The sequence below is a fragment of the Diprion similis genome, chromosome 1 (assembly GCF_021155765.1).
Source record: "Diprion similis isolate iyDipSimi1 chromosome 1, iyDipSimi1.1, whole genome shotgun sequence".
Lineage (NCBI taxonomy): Eukaryota > Metazoa > Arthropoda > Insecta > Hymenoptera > Diprionidae > Diprion > Diprion similis.
In genome coordinates, this window is record NC_060105.1 from 9,514,047 (window position 1) to 9,531,181 (window position 17,135).

At 38.0% G+C, this 17,135-nt stretch overlaps 1 protein-coding gene across 1 annotated transcript in view; it reads left to right on the forward strand.

The window, feature by feature from the left end:
- Positions 1-17,135, forward strand: part of LOC124406506 (suppressor of lurcher protein 1) — a 334,769-nt gene that overhangs the window by 197,108 nt on the left and 120,526 nt on the right. Inside the window, exons 7-8 of the mRNA XM_046881944.1 lie at positions 6,107-6,321; positions 8,610-8,687. Coding sequence (XP_046737900.1) covers positions 6,107-6,321; positions 8,610-8,687 — 293 coding nt within the window. The remainder of the gene's footprint in view (positions 1-6,106; positions 6,322-8,609; positions 8,688-17,135) is intronic.

Below are 17,135 nucleotides of genomic sequence, written 5' to 3' on the forward strand. Positions count from 1 at the left end.
ATAAGGGATAAAACTTCAAAGGAACATGAAAATTGCGAGGAAAATTTCTACTCCTATAATTTTAACCGCAGCATCTAACCAAAGGGTGTACATAATAATTTGAGCAGGAATTTTCATTCCAGAATTCCTTTCCCATTTGGGATAACAAATTCGATCGGTTATTCGCAGTTTGAGACATTCTACGTTCACCAATGGTTTCTACACGTGAGACGTTCACCAGCTGCATCGACGGCACTCGCGTTGGTTTAAAGATTTGCCATTACCTTCGATGGCGTTACATTCCTGGTTCATTTGAATATCAACTAAAAGTTACTGAGTCCGGAATCGACTTTCAAATGAAGATTAGCCGCGATTCCATCCGCGACTATGCAACGCCAGCCATGAGCTTCCGGCATTTTCCTTCGCCGTTTAATGACTGCAGTGCAGGCACCGTTATACGAACCTTCGTTTCTAGTACGGTCTTTTAGTTTCCTGTCCGATATTCCGGGCTTCCTATCCGTCTCTAAGCCCTCAGGCAATCTCACAAATGCACTATCACGTCCTTGCGTCCTTCTGTTGGTCCTTCACCAAGGTAATTAAGAGAAGAGCTACCTATTATGTACAAGCATCTGCCTCTTCGTAAATTTTCGATGCCACACATGCGACGGAATCTGGAAACTCTGAAGATTAAACTCAGCAATAGTTAACAGATTATACGAAACAGTGTCTACTTGACGTGAAAGTACAGAACTTCGTATAAATTTAAACCGATATTCAGAACGTACCAAATTTTTCTGAGTGTTAAATTCGTAGCGTTTTTTGCCACTGATTTCAGATCCGTGATTTAAGACAGTGGAAGAAAAGCTTGAACTGCTATTTTGCATGGTTTTTAGGGTTGCTGGTAAAAAACGTATCGGTTCTTCAAATCTGCGGAAAACGGGGTATAAGCCCACCATCTTGGACTCGCTAATTTGAATTTCGCAATTCTCATGAAGTCAAATTCACGTCTCTTCTTGTAAAGAGAAGTCTGTGATCCCGTTTCTCGATAAGGAGCTGAACGGGCTTAACTTGAAACCTGAATAAAACGAGTAATCACCGATCGAGCTACGAAGCTATTCGATGACGACAGGACGCTCACTCGTAACGAGACCTCTCTAACTCAAAATGAGTAATTCATAAGAGAACAGCCGTGTAAATCTCACTTTACGATGTTGAGTCTAGCCTGGAATTATCGAGGGGGAGATTCCTCGGCGATGGTTGGGCGAGGGGGATTCCCAGGGCGCGAATGGGAAGTTGGAGGAATGGGCTATGGGGGATGTGGGGGATATCAAATCGGCAAAGTCCGCTAAGAACGAGCAGCATCCTCTTACGTGCCTTGACCGTAATACACTAACCTGTTCGTAGAGGCTCTCGGAGGCGTAAAACTCCACTCTTATAAATGGACAGAACTCGTCTCGAGCGAACCGATGATATAATGAAGAGGAGGAAACTCTTAACTAGTTAGTACAGTTATTGCGAAAGCTCGTATAACCCGCCGGCATGGCATGGAGTTTTACCTAAGAGGCATGGTGTAGGTGTATTATTACAGTTTTACCGGCGATATGAAGTGGCGGATTAATCAGCTTACACCCTTCCACTAAAACTAATCTTTTCGAGACGGTGGTGACGGGAAAATAAAATTCCCATCGTAAAGGAATACTCGAAAATAGTAGTTTCCAGTTCCAACATACCAAATGACAGAGAGAAAGAAAAAGAAAGAAAGAGAATGAGAATAGAGAGAGAGAGAAAGAGAGAGAATGTGAAATTTCGATATTGAAAGTTAATCCAATAAATTAAATACATGCAAATGTATACATACATACGAGTATATATAAATATAAGTATATACCTGTCGTTTAAATCTGTTCAGCAATACCTTATCTTATCTGTGATTTATAGGTAAAACGTCAGGAATGCCTGTTGTAGATATAACTAATGACTTTGCACCCTTTGCAAACTTAACGACGATTAATCACTGCCGTTTACCCTGCAGAGGACTGTATGGGTTATACATACGCGATAGTTTAAAAAGAAACTTTCATCCTCCCACAGCCACCGTCGCGTTACTCCGTCGATGATCCTTTTCTCCTTGTCGATTAAGGGGATCCGATTGTTCCTTGGGCTTCCAGAATATATTATAACTGTTACCGATGGATTTTTATACCCATTAATCGATTTTTACTTGATATTTTTCAAATTTTTACGGATTCTGTGCAAAAAGAAGATTTGTGAATTGAGTATAATATTTGTATCTGGCAGTTACGAATATTTCCTTTCGGTTTGCGTAGATTTTTTTCCATAAAATTTAGGGATTTTAAAAAGAAATTTGCTAAATCTTTTGTGAAAATTAATATAGCAGAACTTTGGATAGTTAAAATTTCAAATCCGGGCTCGAATCTGAGTTAGTATTAAAATCTACCAGCACGTAAAAAATATCTAACGATTATTGAGGAAGAAAATGATGTACAAACCGACAAAAAATACCGGATGCATGTAATTATTTATACAGTACATTGCCTTATTATGCCATACTCTCCGTCGCTTCTGTTTTCTCTACCGCTCTGTGAAAGCGAGTGTGATAATTTTCCATCGGATGCACTTGCCTTATAAAAATAGATCACAAAAGAGACCATTTTGCTTGTGGCAACGAAGGTTTATATCCTTCTACAGAAACGGGGTTAAAATCGAACAGAATTAATGCAGCCTAATTATTATCAGATGCATTGAAGTCTTTGCAGTGTTTTTTTTTTCTTCACAACTCTTTTTATTCCTACGTATTGAACACATATCGTTGGTGTATGTAACACGACGTTTTCATTTAATCGGATTGTCGGCTCATTTTTCACTTACTATTCCAAAATGATGTATTCAACAGCGTGAGAAATGCGCTTTGTTTCCCATCATATTCACAGGGTGGTATTCGGTTCGGATTTTCCCACCCACCCCCGCTATGGTGAGCAACCCTTGACGGTAAGGATTTATATCCTACCAGGACTACGTGATATCCGGTAGACGTGTGTTTTACATCAGCCACTTATCACGGGCACGAGAGCGAAACGTCTTACCAAGTAGCTTTTTATTTATAATTTATATACATCTAGAGGGTAACGAGTGTTAAGTTTTAATAGTAAATATATTTTACCCGGATTCTTTTTCTTTTTCTTTCTTTTTTTTTTTTTTGCATCGTTCTTCTTTCAGGTATTGAGCTTACGGGATGTGTTTAAACATTGACGAGATGTAACTTGAAATAATGAAAACGCAAAAAGAGCCACTAATATGTGTTTCAATGATAAATTTGCAAGTGTATGGTATACAAGATGCAAAGGTGAATAAATTCGCTTAAAAACTGTGAAAGTACAGAAGCAGACCGACCGTCAATTTGCGGGTGACGCAATTTTAATGGCCAAAGTTTCACACCTAACGATACTTGAAGTGAAAGTGTTGGGGGAAGATTATTATGGAAAAAAGGTGAATGTAAATTTCGTTTTCGAAACTGAATTTTCAGTATAAACTTTCTGCTTTGACCTTTCATGAAGTTCTATGGAAGAAAAAAAGAAATAATAGATCCGTAACTCAGGTTTATTATAATTTCTTCTCGATTAATAGAAAATAATTAATTTCATTCTGTAATCAGTAACTTCTGAAATTTTCTGAACTATCCGAGAGCTGGAAATCTATTGTGATTCGAAGCACCAGAAATTTGACGTGATAAAATTGTTAGATAAATTAGCAAAATAAAAGCTGATCTAATTTTCCAAAAAAATAAAAATGCAGAAAAATTAGCCAATAATACGATTTCGAAAAAATGTGCATCAGATCACCAGCGTTGAAATTGGAAAACTATTTATCTCTACGGGAATGGGGCAGGTGGTGATATTCGGCCAAGCAAACGCGTGCATTTGGTTAATCCCTTTAATTGCACTATATGTAATAAGTACAATAAACAGCAACCCTTCGCGTAAGCTCGGCATTTGAGCGTGCCAAAATGGAATTAGATAACTCGAACGTTTAATTGAAACGCCGTGGGAACGCGTGTTGGTAATACGTGTTACGACAGAAGGAATTTATAGGAAACGTTTCGAAACTTTACAACTGACACGTGGAGAAAATTTGACCTGTAAATTTAATTTAGCAGAGAATTTTCAATTTTTTTTTCTACATAGGCGTGGTGTGTTGTTTGAATGAATTTTTTGGGGATTTTTTTCTTCGTTAATAAATTATACTGTATAATATTCTGTAGTGAAATTTCAATCGATACGCTACAGGGTGGATAAAGAAAAAGAAAAGAATATTTTTACAGGATTCTGTTGCACATGGTTTTTCCTGATCTGTTTTCATCTTTGTTTCCTTAAAACGTATAATTTAGTAAAAACTTGTTTTTAATTATGCGGTTTTATTTGGAATTTTTCCGTATATTATATTTTATATTAAAGGTTTGGCAAGTAGAATTTATAGACTGAGATTGAATTTATTAAAACAACCATACCTCAGTAGCGGAATAATCAACGAAAAGGGATAAAATTTATGAGATTTCTAATTCTGGCGTAATTTATACAGAGGAGGGTGGGGCAAAGTGGGTTTCTTGAAATTTTTGATATCTCAAAAAATTTGGAGGCAAAGTGGGCTCCTTAAAATTTTTTAAATAACAAGAAATAAAATTAAACACCTGAACTTTTTATTAAATATGAATTATTCGGAAATCATTTAGTCGAGTACCTGCACAGCTCACAACGCGAAACGTTTCAAGTTGTGCTTTACTCGCAACTCGACAAAGTCAAATAATTTTCTGAACTTGAATTTGCGATTACTTTTTCTAGAGAAATCTAGATAGTAATTTAACATAATTGTTCACATAAAAACTAAACATTTTATTCTGATTTTAGACATTATTTTCTTAAGGGGCCCACTTTGCCCCACCTTCCCCTAATTTATAATATTATTACGTATAAAGAATCATTCGGGAGTGCGAAAGATGTCGCTTAATAAATTTGGTTACAAAAACATTCAAGATCCAAAATTTCATAAACCCAAAATGAACAAAACGGGAAACAAATTACAAAAACATGGTCGTTATCACAATCTAACATAAGTATACAACAAAAAGGTGGCTTACAGCCTCAGACGTGATTCATGGCAACTGATTAATTTATAATTTTAATTGTCGTTCAAGCAACACAGTGATTTCATTAAATTTTAGGATATAAATGACTCGTCAACTCATATTAAGATAACAAGTTCTTTGAGAACTCGCTGCGAAGATGACGGCATGAATTTCACGGCTCAAACAATGTGACGTTTGTTAGATTGAATTGCAGGTGATACGAGGATCAATGGATTCTCTTGTTCAATTGTACGATGATACAAACAGAATTCGTGTTTAGAAAAAAAAAAACGCCAAGTTTATAGAGGATGTCTGATAGAACTGATAACAAAAAAAAATCTTTTTTCCTCTTTTTCTTATTATTATGTATAATTATCATAGATTTGATGCTTCCGAATCAAAATATAGTAAGAAAAAGTATGTACGCACGTATACTTTTCATGTAATGATTTTTTAAGGGCGGGAGCAGCTTGAACGGTACAAGACAAGACTGTTTTCAAGAATTTTTTTTCCTTAAGATAATAAAAACACTTGAAGCAATTTTAGTTTTGGGGCTTTATTATTTAAAGTTTTAAGAACATTTTATAATTTTTTTCATCGAAACTAATAACAAAATGGTGGCATGGCGCATACCGTTTGCTACTTGTATGCATTATGCCACCATTTATTCATTAACTTCAATAGAAATTTTTGAAAATGTTTTTGAAACTATAAATAATAAATCCCTCGAACTCGAATTACTTTAACCGTTTTCATTTTCTTTAAAAAAAAAATGTTCTGAATGTTCTGGATGGCACGTGATCCAGATATACGTATAGATCATCTATCAGCTGTTTAAAGTCCTCCTTGATCCGTTACAACTTCATATTTATTCTCCGAAAAAATCGCCAGGGAAAATGAAACCTGTTTTATGAAATTCATTTTCACCAATATCGAAACGATTCGAAGGTTTTCAGTTCTAACCTCTCGAATTCCCGTATTTTTCAGCTGCCTCAACAGAGCAGACTTGATAAGAGTCCACGACGGAAGAAGTACGAGCGCCCCATCGATAGCGGTGCTCTGCAACCATGGTGCCGAAATTGAGGTCCTTAGCACCGGCGCTGATCTCTACGTCGAATTTGTCGCGAATTCAGATTGGCCTGGTCAAGGCTTCAAGGCAATGTTCCAGTTCCAACCCTTAGACGACTCGCCGCCTTCCCTTGGTGAGTGAAATACTTCATTCAAATTCAGACATTTTTTTTACGATAGGTTTCATTTTTGAGGTGCGATGAATATACGTTCGGCATTTCCCTCCAGAAGTGAAGCTCTACGAATAAATCGAGGAAATCTAATAACAAACTCGACACGCCTTGCGGAGGAAATATTATACACCTACCTCATACATTTTTGGGTGGATTTTTTTCTGTCAAAGGAAAAAAAAGCCGCCTGGGGATTAACTGCAAACCGAAGTCTTTTTCGACGCGGTAAATTTATATTCCTTTTCGTTCTGCGCGGGGGGGTTGAAAACTGGATCAGTTTTTCTTTTTTTATCATCCAAGACATCTGGCCTCGAACAGTTCAACTTCCAGATTAAAAATATTCGACCAAGCACTCGTGGAAATTTTAATCAAGTGCGATTTCAAACACGTTAGAAATCGAGCGTCTGTCGAGTTCCGGTTCTACCCGTAAGGCAATTTTTTTTTTTTTTTTTTTTTTTTGTTTCTTCCTTTTTCTTGTTTCTATCTCGTTTTTCGCTCAGTCACCCTGAGCGATGTGCACGAATTAGTTTACCATCTACAACTCAGGGGAGAACGCACGTCTTGAAAGGGAACTGACCCTTTCGTGAGACTGATGTCTCTCTGGGGATTTTTTTTTACTCTCGACCCAGTCTTATATTAGAGTTGCTTTACGTAATAGAATACGGCCGTCTAGACCTTCTCCCTTTGGACTAGCCTGTTTAGAAGTTGACGGAACGGACGTTCAGAGACAGACAATTTTTCACCCCCATTTCATAGTCCTTCGTTTTCTTACCATATCCTAAAATTTAGTCATTTGTACTTTACTATTTCATATTCTTTCGGTTTTTCTATATTTTGAGCGAAGCTTCAAACTACTACGAAGTTACCAGTCGTGCAAAGACCAGAACTCTTTTATTTGTAATTATAAATTTTTTGTCTTAAACTGGGCATTCTGGGCAAATGAAACCAGATCACCAAATGATATTATCAGTGATGTTTAACGACAGTCACAAGTCCAGATCGCCATTGTCAAGTCATTGATTGGAAAGTAATTTTGAGAAGGTAAAAAAAACTTTGGTTGATGCTGGTTTTATTTTCGAGTAACTTGAAATCAAATTCTATGAATCTTTAGATCCAACAAATTTCGAAATGAGAAAAACAATTACTTCTAGATATCAAAATAGTGCTTTAACTGATTTTTCTAAAATAATTCTTATATTGTCAGCTTTCGTATCGGGAATGAGTTTGAGGTCTGGTAGCGACGTTGTGACAGTAAAGTGAAGCTCCGGGTTGAAAGCTCGATTAGGAGTAGCGCAAGGACGATGAAACCCGAATGGTAACGCAGCTTTGCAGATACCTGCCAAGCTTGAAATCTACCGGGAATTTTCCGTTGAGTTTTCCGTCGGTATACGATAATCTAGGGAAAAGCAGCGTCGATCACAAACCTCGACTCTTGTATCAACCGTTGTATTTTCTCTCGATACTTTCACTTATCCTTGGAAAGAAGAATTTTCTTTTTCATTATCATCTGCACCAATTGTGACACAACCAAGGGATTCGAAAATTTTTTCACTATCATAACATTATCAAGACTGAAACCCAATTATAAAGAAGTCAAAAGTAACTAGTGATCCGAAAATAATTCCTCGACGGCTAATAAATTTTTCTTGGTCTTCTATATTCAGAATTTAATTACTTTTATTCTACTTGGCTTTGAGTGAAAATTATTTTAGTAAAAAATACTCACGAATAGCCGTTTAGCTACTTAAAGTAGTCTGACGATGAAACGGAGAAATCCGTTACACTACCGTGGCTTAAATAGGGGGAAAATCTTTCGTGCTTATTATATTGAAAAGCGATTTGACTCTGAAAATGAGACACAGAAAATTCGTCCGATTTTCAATTCATAGGAAAAAAAAAGTATGGATAGTTTGTTAAAAAAACCTAGAATAGTAACAAAAAGATCTTCTAACTCAGGTGGTGCGATATATTCCGCATGCAAAGGAGTGGGAAAACGTAAAAAAAGGATAACAGAAATAACAAAGGGAATAGGAACGTGAAGGGGGTGAGGGAGAAAGGAAAAAAAGGTTTTCCGATGAAAAATACTTTGAAACGGGAGGTAGAAATAAATCAAAAGAGACAAGAGAGGGGTGAGAGGACGTGAGACCCTTACATTAAGGCAGATTAGCCAGGTTTGTGCCTGCGAGACAATTCCCGGCAGTAATTATAATGGCCCTGTATTTTCCGTTGGTAATTACAATAATGTGTTACAGAGGTGGACAAGGTCGCCCTTGGGGCTGTCACTGGGACTCCAAAGTACTCGGTCATTGGACCGGCTGTCAGTGCAACGAGTAAGTACAACGCGAGTACACATTCACTGACATGTTTTCCACGCCCCATATATTTCCGACTTTTTCATCCTCCCTCTCTATTTTGTTTCTTGCTTATTCGCTCATTTTTTATCCTCGTTTTTTCTCCCGAGAGTATATTACACGTTCGTAGGTACCAAAAGCTTTTAAAACTACCCGCACGCTCACTATATATGTAATCTATGACGCCAACCTTCGCATCTGCGTGTGTGTGTGTGTGTCTGTGCATGTATGCATGTATGTAGATTCGAATTGGTGAAAATGAGAAATTTTTTCACTTGGTGACGTGCGGTCTAAAGGAGCGCTTATACTTGGGGAGAGAGAAAAAAGGATTCTTATTCTCGGTGACACGAGACACAGAAGCGATAGAAATGATTGATGTGACAATCCAAACGTCTCACCATTTCTCTAGTCGTTTATACGATTCGGCGCTACGTTCAACGCAGTCTCGTGTTAATTGCCGGACGAAATGGCTAGGGATTTATTTTTTTATAGACACCCTGATTCGGTATTTTGTCTCGGAGACGAGTCTACCACCCTGTAAGGTAATGTTAATCCTGTGCAATGTCATCAGATGTTTCAAATTGCTCTGAAATCTTCCGACAATCGAAAGAAGTCATCTTTAAAACTCTCGTGAAATTCCTGAAACCCATTTGTGATTCTATAATCCTGAAATTAAATGAGTAACGAATGTTGAAGTTCTTCAATGAGATTCGGGAACTGGAACAAATGTTGTTAAATAAAAATTCTCGTATAGTATTATTATTAATATATGTATGCAGTTTAAACTGCAGCGCTTACGACACTTTCATTTTTAACATCGATAATACTTCTACCATATGTATACCTGTGATATCGATTCTTCGAAAGTACACCGTGGAACTACCTTTCGCGCAATTTTCACATTGAAAATTATGGCATGCCTCTGATACGTTTATACATGTATATACATATATAGTATGTTCATCCTCAATGTTATATCGATCCTTTCCCATGGTTGAACTTTATCGGCGAGGTATCTACTTCGAGGGTGCAAAGAGTGGAAAACTTGGAGCAAAACAACGTTGGATATTGTTATGCAGGCACGTAGTGAACAAAATTGCACCTCGTTTAATACGGGCTTCACACGAAACTCCGCAAACCTCCTCCTTTACGATCTTTCTTCGATCGAGGAAACGCCTCGGAAGCATTGCTTGGAATTTCCGGATCACGCTTTCTGGGGAATTTCATAAAGCTCGAAAATCCTTATTGTTTGATGACAGTGTGAAGTTTTTGGGAATAGATGGAAGAAACAACGGATTATGAAAGTACTTTTAATAAGCTGCTGTTGCCCTTTTCGAGAAACTATCCGCTCGTGAGTGTTTTTTTTTTTTTTTTTTGTGCCTCATTTAATTAAGCTGCAAGTAAAAAAAGGACAAAAACGATGGGAAGACTCGAGAAACGCTGTATTAGAAAATTTTTTTAACGACAGATCTGACGTGCTAAACACAGACTACGCCGCGGGGCAAAAGAATAAATGTAAGAATGTCAAGGCGTACCAACGAAAGGTTTGAAACAATGTCGTGAGGTAGAGCGATTAATAATTCATACAACGTTGACAATTCATTTTTAAAGAACGTCTGCACGTGGTCGTAGTTTTATGCAAAATTTATACAGGTTAGCAATGTTTTCTTCATGTACAAAGTGGGTTGTGAAAACTTTAGAGCGGCAGTCGCCGGGCTGGCTCACGAGAGGGAGAATAAAAAGTAGAAAAAATCGAAGTCACGCGAGAAAATTTCCCCGCAAATAATCTATAGGAAATTATTGATATTCGTAACAATGAGGAAATCAATTTTGGAGGAAACGAGCTCGTCTTTTTTGAAAACGCGAAAAGTGCACAATGGCGAATGCAAATTTGGCCTACAGCCTCGGGTGCAAGAAGCTGCGGTAAACTTTTGAAATCTCTGAACCGGAAGTGACCTTTGACTGCTGAGATGCGACGGCGATATTCGTTCATGGAATTCAACGCTTCTGTTTGTGTTCACCCTTTGCTCGGCTGGTACGTGCATGCAATGTTTGAAACGACAACTTGGCTAGAACGGGCTTCAGTTACGTGACTCAGGAATCGCATCCTTCTCCTTTTCAAGGAACATCCATCCACTCATCCTCGTCTTACCCGCTGCCCGCAAAACCACAACCGAATTTCAGCTACTCCCTGTTTCTACCTTGTCTCTAATTGTCCTGTCCTGTCTCGGCTTTCCTTCTCCTTACGATACTTTACCGAAGATGAATGCCAATGAATTGATATTGCACTTGCAGATCACGATGAAAGTCGTTTTCACAGAGTTTTGCTAAATTTTTCATTAACATCATCTGCGATGTTCGTGGAATTATATTTTTGAGATCACTATTACCTAATTACATTGTGAATTGGACTTGGGTTGCAGTTTTTTTTTTTTTTTTTTTTTTTTTTACTTGGTATAAAAAGGCAGAAGTTCTCTGAAAATCATTTATGAGTCAATACTTTTTTTCTCAATACCGCAGAGCAGCTAAGCAGCTCATTTCCGATTCCCTGCAAGACGTCTGTCTGTGATGGAATTTGAATGAAACAGCGACAAGTAATGACTATTTACGAAAACCTCGCTACCACGTTCGCGGCGCCGTTGATAAAACCATTTTCCACTGGCGCAGGTGTGCCTAGATCGCAGGAAAAGTGGTGAAATCTGGGTTTTATAGCACCGATAACCGCGCGCCGTTTTGCCGGAAGGGTGTAATTTGTGCAGCGAGGTTTTCCGGTGAGGGAAAATAAACCAAAAGAAAATGCGAGGTGTCGAATCGTTGGTTGCGACAAAAAACTGCTCATTTATTCGTGTTACACGAATATCGAGAAATTGCAGTCGCCGTGCGACAAAAACTCTTCTTGCTAATGGCTGGTAAGAAGGACGAATGATGTACAGGACGAAGGATCCAGCGTGTAGCTGGTATCTCTGGAGCTCGGCGAGCTGCGCCGCGATGTGAAGATGGCTTTGTTATTTATGCCGTCTTCCCCCGGGGGATGGGAGCACATAACGAAGGGGATGGAGGGCGGGAATTGGCGTCCCGGAAGTCGCGTTCCCTCGCGTCAGCGGCTTGTATCTGCGTCGCGACGATTCCAGGATGGAGTTTTGAGCCTCGCGTTAATTCCAACCCGCCTGCCAAAACATCCCAGCTTGGTCTAAATCATTTCTCTTTGCGTTATAGCGCAGTCTATGTGCGATGTACGTACCTGTAGACCATGCGTAGGGGCACCGCTGCGGGTGCTAATTAGCCGAGTACCTACAGTTGTTCGAGGGTTAATTATTAATAGAGCTAATTTAAATTTAGACTTCATTAATGTTAATCAGTGCAACCTCCACCCTGACGACCCAATTCACAACTCTCAAACATTCGCTTGCTTCGTCCAACCACATTACGGACATTCCACCTGTGCAGTTGGATTTCGCATGGCCTATTCTCTCTCTCTCTCTCTCTCTTTCTCTCTCTCTCTCTCTGACATTTGCGAAGCTTAAATATACGCTTGTTGTCACAGATACCGAATAGTATAGCTAGGAAAGTTATTTATTTATTTCATTGCGAACTTATAGTCAAAAGAAGATTTTACTGGGAAAAAGAAGGTGAATAGAAAATAATGTTCAAAATTGAGACAAGTTTTTCAATTAACGTAAAAATTAATCACATTTTGAATTCAGTCAAATAATTAAAGCGAACAAATTCAATAAAACAGAAGTAAATAATTTTTTCACGGACTTGGCACACCTGAATTTCTTTCTAGATTTAAAAACCTCATCGATTCTCTAATACAAAAATATTCGCACCCATAACTTGTCTTTTTTCCTTTTCTCAAATAAAAGAATGGGAGAACAATTTGACGGAGTCCGTCTTTGTCAGCAACGATACGATAAAATAAATGTCGTGGTAAAAAAAATGGTGATTTTCAACCCTGACTGAGTAAAGGGTATCAATCTATTCATCCGTTTTCAAGGACGAAAAAAGGCACCCTCCATTTTTTATCGTCAGAAAGACGAGGTAGCCAGGATCAGATACATTGGCGACTATTGTGACCCTCATGAGGACTAGAATTCCCGTCGCGACGACATAATAGACCTTAAATACTGACAACGCTGAGCATCCAAAAATAATCTGATTCTGAGCATGTATCCCCTACACACTGGCCTAGATTGGTGCATTCGGTGGTCGCGGGTCAGACTGGCTCGACAATGAGTTACCTCGGTTTAGATTAGGTCGAGTTAGATTGAGCCGGGCACGAGACACGTTTACGTACGTACCGCTATCCACCCCTTGGATTTGTTCCCTTGGGGCACGTGCAGGTCTACGTATGTTGCACTTCCTACGTCCTCGGGATCACCGAGAGTGCAATTCCACTGCAGTACGTATCCGACGTCCCGCAACCTCAGCCTCGTTCCCGGCTATCATTGTGGACCCACATTCTTTCCCGAGATGAGTTTTGAGTCTCGCTAACACACTAGCTTTATACAGGTCACCGAGTCGGCGTGGAGTTGAAATTCCGAATTTGAAAAGTTCGGAAAACGCCGAATTTCGAATTTTTTTTCTGGTGAAATTGAAGTTAAGACGTCAAACTTTGATGAAACAACTAAGTTTTGAATGGTACTGATGAAAGTTGATGTTCAAAGTTCCAAAAGGGCGTAACTACGACGAGTTTAAGTTGAGGATTGAAGATTTTTTTTGTATAAACGATTTTATTGGATTGTGAAAAACGTGGTAAATTCGATCGATTTCAATCTTTCATAACTCGTTTTCTGACGAAGAAAAGTATTTTGGATTATCGACCTGAGAGAGATTTTTATTCGTCGCGTTGATACCGTTGAATATAACATTTTTTCCAGATTTTACTGATATCGAGTTTTATCGACAAATAACAAGCCTGAATTAGTAATTGCATTTCTATCGTAGATTGAAACCGAACGAATCTTTATCAGAGTTTTTGACATTCCAAAACAACTTTCAATCAGAAATCCATACTGTAGAATATTATTTTAATCACACACATGAAAGTGTCGAACAAAATTTTTATTTCCAAATCTAATGGACCCTGAGAAAAACCGAAAACGAATCTTTCCTACAGTAATTCAAACAGAGAAATTTTCATCTACAAAATACAGTATCTGGAAAAATTTAACATCAACCCAATTTTTTTCTAAATCATCGAGTTCACTCTCACTGAGCAGTGATTTGCTGTGTAGTTCAACCTGAACATACGATATAAACTAGAAGAATCTCATCCGTCAGATAACCCTGTCCAAGTATGAACTGCGACCATTCGTCAGAAGAAATCCGGAGCATTTTTCTAACCGCACGTAGGCACCTGCTACGTGTAACGTCGAGGGTGAATGTATATTGACAGTGACATGTGGGGGTGAATTAATATTCCCACCTCTGTACCATGTGTACAGCATTATCAAGATTTTAATATTTACACATATTAATGGAGAAGATTTTTTATTCCGACGTGCATTATTTCGGGCGGGGATAAAAGATTTTTCAATAATATCATACCTGCATTGTCAATATATTATAGAGAAAAGAGATGAACGTTGCGTAACGGAAAGAAGGAAATTATGTAAACGAAATGTTATTAGCATTTTAATTGCAAATTTATTCCTCATAATTGATTTATCCAAAGTTTAAAATGGGTGAAAAATTTCAGAGGTAAAATAGTTTTCACATTTTTCCAAAGAGTGAAATTCGCTACACGGTGAAAGAAAAATTGCTTTTAGCAAACATACGAAACTCCGGTTTTTCACTTTGCACACCGTTAACCCGCATCAGTATGTAAATTGCGTGAAAAAAACTTGTAATGGTTTCGCTTATTACACGCAATCTGTAACGCAATTTTTTCGAAGAATTTCTCCGCCCAGCTGCGAAAATCTGAACTACCGTCGGAAATTTCTTCCTTTCCAATCAACGTGCATAAACGACCATTTCTCAAACTTTAAAACATCGCGGGGCTAATATTCCACATTCAGTTTCCGCAACATCCAGATAAATCGGTGCAACATTATCAGAGCGATAAATATTTACACCGATATAGGTATACGAACACTTCAGCACGTCGTAGCAGTCTCAAAAGGGTCGCGAATAATTTACGCAAAAATATTTTAGTATCGAGAGCGACCGTTTCGATAACAGGTGTTATCGACTACGAGGACGACGACTCGTTTAGTGCCAGGGTCTCTCTGACTTTATTACTCAATGCGTATACCTTGTTGCCTTGCGTGTCTATATTATACTTTAATACCTTCGACAACAGAAATATTCACATGAATAAATTTCATGTCCCTTCGAAAGGAATATTCGTAAATTTTTTCGAATTTTTCTATCAATTTATACCTCGGTTACGAATTTAAAAAAATTTTTTGTTTCAAATATTCAAATAGACGTACAAAAAACTTTTTGACAAAATTCAATCACGTTTTTTTCGCCCTGATCCATAGATTCATAGAAAAAAAAAATCAAGGAATTATATGTCCGCTATGTCTTATTCAAATTTTAAACAAAAATCCTACGTTTTATTTTTTGGATGAAATACCCTGAACTGTATCGGTTTTTTCATTAATTTTTACTCAAATTCAAATCTTGACTATTGAAATTTAACGTAATTTCTATTATACTTTGATTTAATAACGATTGTAAAATTCATGAAAAGATCAATCTCTTTCAGGACATATTTTGCACAAAAATGAAACGTCATCATAAAGTCGAACAAATAAATTTTTTTATTTCAAATTCAAATAAGTTGTTCATTTTAAGGAGAAAAATTTTTTTACACATTGTTTCAAGAGGAAGAGAAAGCGATTCGAATTTCGTCAACATCTTTATAGTTTCCAAATCATGTCCATTTGAAAAGTCAAAGAACGAAATTTTCACTCATGCTCGTTTTGATGTTCGGATTGGAGAAGAAAAAAATGAAAAATTTGAGCCCAAAATGTTGTTCAGTTTCACGGGGAGAACCCCATATGGCGCACCGCATCTCGTATGGCGTTAAGCTCGTGCAAATAGCTTGTCTATGCAGCGGCAGTTCCGCAACGCTGTTGGTCCATTAGATGTTTACGGTTGGTTAAGTCAAGTATCACGTCGAGTAACCAGCTCGTGTATTTCTCCGCCTCTCGTTACAACGCGAAATGCACCGAATAGCCTCGGCTGCGCTCTCCTCCTCGGGACCATAATCTGATAATTATTATCACCCGCCGGGCCGCTGGAAATTCCATCTGCATCCTGGGTTTCTGCAGCTGGAGCTCAGAGTGCGACATATTGCCGTAATTTGCATCATGCGAATTCGCGAATCAGACACGAGTTGCGAAAGTGGTTAGAAAACTTGCGAACAATTCGTATTCTTCTACATCATAGAGTGAATTCTTGGTTTTGAATCGTGATTGTCTTCTCCTAAAAAAAAAAGTCGAAATTTTCCTTCGTTTTTCTTAAGAATTTCAAATAACCTAGAAGGAAAAGGACAGTGAATGGAAAGGTGGCGTCGTAGGTTTGATTGGAGAGGATTATTTTTCAAACGAGGACAAATTTTAACAGCTACGGTGATATTACGCCATTTTATTTGTTTATTTTTTCCTCTATTTTTTTCATCATATTTTACGATCCTCACCAGTCGCTTTAAAAACGGGAATTTCTTTTTTTCTATATCTGACATTTATAATATCTACGCGTATGCAGGTTTTATTTGCTGTTCAGAAAGAAAACAAAGAGAAGAAAAAAATATCTTTTAATGATATATCGTAAACCCTTTACGACTCTACGCTGGGCTGAAATGATCTGTACGAGAAAATGAACGAAAAGTACGGCTGCAGCTGGATTGCGAAGCCGGGACCAAAGCTTCGGCGTCTCGGCGCCGCGAAGGCTGGAAACTTTTGCTGAAAATACAAAGGAAGAACCCCGAACGTTTCTTCTTCGTCTACGTATATGTATGTATACATACGCACGTATTGTAACCGGTATCTAAATTGTCCAAAACTCTAAACGAAGAATACGCTCCCTTGCTGCTTCGTTTTTCCCATTATTATGTATGGCGGCCAGCGCCCCTGCTAATGGGATGAGCAAGCTTTTGCGTATCCGTGTACCCATGTATAATAAATCCAGCTTGTAAAACTGTACGTGGTGAAAGCTAATTGTGATTGATCGTTTTTGAGTCATTAAACTCCTGCGCAGAGGCCATTATTTTTATTTTTATTTTTTCTAAAGATTGCTGTGTTTTCTAGAAACAACAAAAGGAACGCTTAAAGAATGTTCAGTTTTTTATTGTGGTTCGAAAATTCGGTCTTTTTTTTTTAGCATATTTTGTAATCGATCGAGGTATACCTTGAGGGGGTTTTCTGGTCAATTTCCAAGCTGATGTACATGTTTTCGAATATCGAGGTGCACGTA